We start from the raw sequence: 5,079 nt of genomic DNA, 5'->3' as shown, positions 1-5,079 counted from the left end.
CTGAAAGCTCTATTCTTCTACCATGCTCACGAGCTGTGAGAGAGTTTGTTGCACTCTAAGAGAAGAGAACAACTGCTGCTATTTTCAGTTCTGCCAGTGCATCTTCTGCCTCCTTTAACTTGCAAGTTCTTCGGAGCAGGAACCATCTTTGTGACTTGCTTATAGTCAAGGATATGTGGAGTGCTGTACACAGCCTATTCTGTTTAATGCTCACAGATCAGTGTTCGTCAAGAAAGAAACATCTAGCAATCTTGCTGAACAGAGAAGCAAGGTTAATTTGAAGTAGAGAAGTTGCTAGAATCACTTCCCCCCCAAAACTTTTTTGGAAGCCTGTATTATCTTTATGCAGCCACTCCAGTTACTATCCACAAGTGCCTCCTCATTATTTTTTTTTGTAATCAATGCAGTCAGGGATACACCAAGACAATTTGTTAGTCCATCCTCTTGGGACTCTAAACTACACATAGCAAATTCAGGCAGATGTGTGCGTACAGTTAAGTTCTTCAAAAGCTGCTTGTCTTCACCTGGTTTGTATCACTAAGAGGAGGAAATAACAATGACCTTGTATGCCCCAATTTTCCTGTTAGTTGTTTCACAAAATAAGATCTTTTCAGTAGCTCTACGTTCGCACTATTTCACCTCATTTATCAGTGTGCCTGCTTTGCTTTGTCCATCCTGTCTCCAGATAAAATATTTAAGAGCCTTCATTTCCCACCTTTGCCTGTCTGGAGTGTTCTACCTTTTCACTCTGGAATCATAAATGGAGAAAGCAGAAGCACACCACTTATCCCAAGCAACCCTAATCTTTCTCCACTGGAGTGGGGAGCAATTATCACAAAAGGTACAGATGTCAGTCTCCAACTGCTTAGGGGTAAGTTACAAACAGAGAGGAGAGATCAAAAGCAAATAAAAGTTTTAGAGGAGAAAGTCTGCTTGCTCCTCTCTGCAAGCTAAGTCTTGCAGACAGCAATGAGGAATTCATTTGTAGGTGCATGAAAAGTGCTCTCAAGGTCCTCTTCTTGCCCCTATTACTGCCCTCCAGCCTCTACACTGGTATTTATGGAGTAACCCCCACAAAAAAACAAACAAACAAACAAACACAACAGAAAGCAGAATTTTACAAGCCAGGCACTGGGCAGGAGGACCAGGGCACATCTTCCATTTTGACCTAATCTGAAACTCTCTGGTTTTTCCTGCCTATAAATATAAACCAATGATTCTCAACCAGGGTGCTGGGGAACCCTGAGGTGCCACAAGGCATGAAGAAATAAGCAGATAAGCTAGGGTCAGGCTTGTCCCTGCCTGAATGATCCCCTACCCCCACAGCCTGGCCCCTCTGCAAAGAGGTAAGCACTCATGTAGTTTTTGATATTAGGTGCCACTCAGTTTACAGATGCTACAGAGGGTGCCCTGAATCCCGTGAGGGGTGCCTCAAGTCCAAAAAGATTGAGAACCACTGGTATAAATTCTTACAGAACCTGCACAGACAAGCAGGGTTGAAAGGAACTGCCCTGTGTCATCCATTCCCCAGACAAGGGTTTCCCCTAGGTACATCTCACCATGTTGCTGACCATACAGTATGATCAGTCCCGCCAAGTAAGTAAGTGTTTCCTCTGAACTTGAGCTCAATCACAGGAACGTTCCCCCCACCCTCATACTCGGGGAATAAAGGCAATACTTCTCCTTCCTCAGGCTTGTCAATTTAAGACCCCACTGGTCAATTCTTGCTATCCCTGAGGTAAGCACCTACCATACAGACAAACATAACAACTGTATCAATATCAAAGGATAAGGACAGAAGCTGTTCCCTCTCCTTGACTATACTTGTGCTGCCACAGAATCACATTGCTGCAATTTTAACTCTCTTTCATTGAGGATCAAAGTTAGCTAAACTGCTCAAATTTGTCCAGGATCACGCAGACTTAAAAGCTAGATCAGAAGAGCAGCTCCCCATCCCTTTTTAAAGTGGCTAAAGGATGCATCTGCCCATTCCTCTGATGACACCCTGAATGGTAAAACAGAAAGGCATTAAGTGACCCTGGGGACAATATACCAAACAAACAAAAGTAACCAAGCAAGTTGGGTGCCTAATTCCCATCAATTAGCTGCTTGGAAACTTCTGAAAGCCCCCACTAGGTGTCTATCCTCTTTAGACACCTAATACTTTTGTAAGTCTTGCCCCAAATCCATAGTAAATCATCCAAACAAGTAACCCGAGTTTCAAGCCAAACTACTTATTCAGATTCTTAAGCATGGATTTAGAAGCCTCACTTTAAGCATGAGCTTATTTCAAAACACTAGCCAGAAACATTACATACTAGGTCATTCATTTAGAATGCCAGCTAGTCTAACAACAGTCATGGCTTGGTTTTGTATTTAAATGTCATGCCTTCCAGTTCTAATCTGTTCGATTTACAAATCAAAAAGAATATTGTTCTAAGTGCCAGCTCTGAAGACTCCCTCTGGGATCCAGGAGTCAAATTTCTTCCCCGGCTTCTGAAATTCTCATTGGCAAGAGATTCTGCAATCAAAAAGAACTGACAACATTGTTAATGATGCGTGAGACAGAATAGAACCCAGCACCGTCTCCTGTAATGGCACTGGTTCTGCAGGAAGAACAGATGCCAAAAACTTGGCTTTGTCAAGCAGGCAGATACCTTACATACATATAAGGAGCCAAAAGAAAAAGAAAAAAAAATACAAAAGGTCTCACTTTAGCAGCTTTTCTACTCATAACCACACTGCAAGTAGTTTGCCTAGACAGAGTTTGAACAAGTTCAGATGGGACTAGCTGAGAGAGAGTTACTTCTCACTGCCTGGCCTCAGGTGTTATTTTTAGGGTTGGATCAGTAGTTGCAGAAGCCAGCCACAAAGGCAAGTCACCAATACAGCCTCACCAAGCCTGTTTCCCAGAGGGAGCTGTCTACTGAAAATTAACTGGACCTGATAAATATTCCCACCCTACTTAGTGCTTCCCCTCCCCCGCTTTCTCCACCTCCAGAGGCCAGCGACCTTCCCATGACAATTTCTTTTTCCACACTTCACCCTCCTTTCTAGAGTGTCAACCCAGCTATAATTCACTGGGGGTTATCAGTAACATTCAAGGAGCTGAGGAGCTTTAGGGCAAATCAAGACACCATCTGAAGTTTATTGTCAATTTGTTGAGGCACCAAATTAAGGGTTTTAAAGTTGTATTTTCTTTTGGAAACATTAATGACTCTCCGTTAACTGGAACTCCAGTTGCTTAATAAAACACTGCCTAAATTCAGGTAGATCCTTATACTATACCTGCTCCTGAGTATTTACAATTCTAAATGAAGTTTGCAAGCTCACTGTTATATATTTTTAAGTTACTTTAATTCAATGTCCCAGTCCTGCACTGACAGGCAAAAGAATTACACAAAGAGAGGAGGAAATGGATTGATTATTCAGGGAAACTAGTGGAACTGATTATACAGTGCAATGTCAGATGCATAATGTAAACAAAGACAGAGAAGTGTTTTCCCTCTAATCACTCTTGAGGATTTCAAGTGTTACTTGTAACAGTTTAAAAAACAAAACAAAACAGGTAGAAGTGCTATTTTTAAGGTGACGGCATCCCCTTAAACTTTCCATTATTGGAAAATGAAACAAGGGAAGCCTCTACTTCACAGGAGAATCAGAGAAAGAAACCAAGCTAGTTCAGTTTCACCAAGTAAAAAAATAACATGTCAGTGCGGTGGAGAACAGAGAACAGGCTTTTTCTATTTGCCGTCTGTAATAATGGGTTAGCGACAATATAGGTAAGGCTGGTGGGAGTGGACAGATTTTGATTGCCAACACATCTTCTTAACTGGGCTCCCCATTCTTGTTTTAAACCAGAGCATCCCAGAAGACCCATATTTTTAAACATTTCTATGGCCCTCCCAAACAGGTAGGAGGGGAGTAATTCTCCTGGAGAACCATTTTGAATGCTCAGACTTGGCAGCTCACACCCTCAAAGCCTTATACAAACATTAGCTAAGGAAGCCCCTCAGCAACCTGAAGAGGCAGGGAAAGAAATTATTAACCCTGTTTTAGAGAGGGAGACAGACCCAAGAAGGTTAAGAGGCTTGTCCAGAACCACTGTTTGAGAAAGGATTAGTGGATGCACTGTTAAAGTGACCAGTCCCAAAGTTTCTAGGCACCTCTTAAGATCCAAACTAAGGAAATCCTGATGTCTGTGGTCATTCCCTGAACCGCACCTGCCACTCAATGAAATGCTCCTGACCCTCCCTTGCCATACAGGATTGGAGTTGGAGGGTGGAGGGGGGAGCATTGCAATGTGCGTCAAGCAAAACATGGCTGATAGCAGCAATTCACAGGAGAATTCTCTAACTTGAGTCACTGCCAAAACATGGGAAAGGAGGGGGTTTCCTTTGCCTTTTTAATCTGCCCAGTAAAATAAAACCCACATCTGTGCATGAAGATGTTATGACAATACCACTGCCAGGGGGAAGGAACTGGAGACTTTAGCTGTCATCCCATTAGAAGGTGGGACCATTCTGGGATTTTCAGAACAAGCAGTGAACCCTATAGGTAACTATGGCACCCAGAGCCGCCTAAACCACAGGCATGTTTCAGCAGAGGCAGCAGCAGGACCCCAGCCATACGTTTAAAACAGAAATTCCTGTGACTGCTGAAATGCACTGCTGGTTTTCACAGACATGCAAAGGGCTGAAAGACTGAGAGCCCAGCCATAGGGAGCAGGGAGGACCAATCCTTATCAGCCCGAGGAAAAGAGGGGGAGAAGACTGGCCAAAAAGATTTATTCTCACAGCATATCTCTGCATTCACGTTCCCTCCCAACACCTCATACTCCCCCCTTCCCCCCCTTTTACCGCATTGCACTGGGGGCCCTAGAGTAAGGCACCCACAAGGCATTTAAGGGTTATGGCCCAGAGGCAGTGAGATTTTTGAATGCATCTAAGCAGGCCTAAGTTACTTAAATATAGTTACCTTCAGGAGGAAAGTTTTAGGCTTGGGTCCTCTCTTCTTAGGCCCATACAGCTCCCGCTCCCGTTCCCTTTAGGGAGCCAAATATTGAGACATCAAAAGTTT

The 5,079-nt window shown here is 43.4% G+C and overlaps 1 protein-coding gene across 1 annotated transcript in view; it reads right to left on the bottom strand.

Annotated features, from left to right (window-relative positions):
* The window catches only part of CBX6 (chromobox 6), a 16,911-nt gene that overhangs the window by 10,249 nt on the left and 1,583 nt on the right, over window positions 1-5,079 (bottom strand). Inside the window, exon 3 of the mRNA XM_014522818.2 lies at window positions 4,978-5,044. Within this exon, the coding sequence (XP_014378304.1) occupies window positions 4,978-5,044 (67 nt within the window). The remainder of the gene's footprint in view (window positions 1-4,977; window positions 5,045-5,079) is intronic.

This window comes from Alligator sinensis, unplaced genomic scaffold (assembly GCF_000455745.1).
Source record: "Alligator sinensis unplaced genomic scaffold, ASM45574v1 scaffold215_2, whole genome shotgun sequence".
Classification (NCBI taxonomy): Eukaryota; Metazoa; Chordata; order Crocodylia; family Alligatoridae; genus Alligator; species Alligator sinensis.
This window is presented reverse-complemented; position numbering and strand designations above follow the sequence as displayed.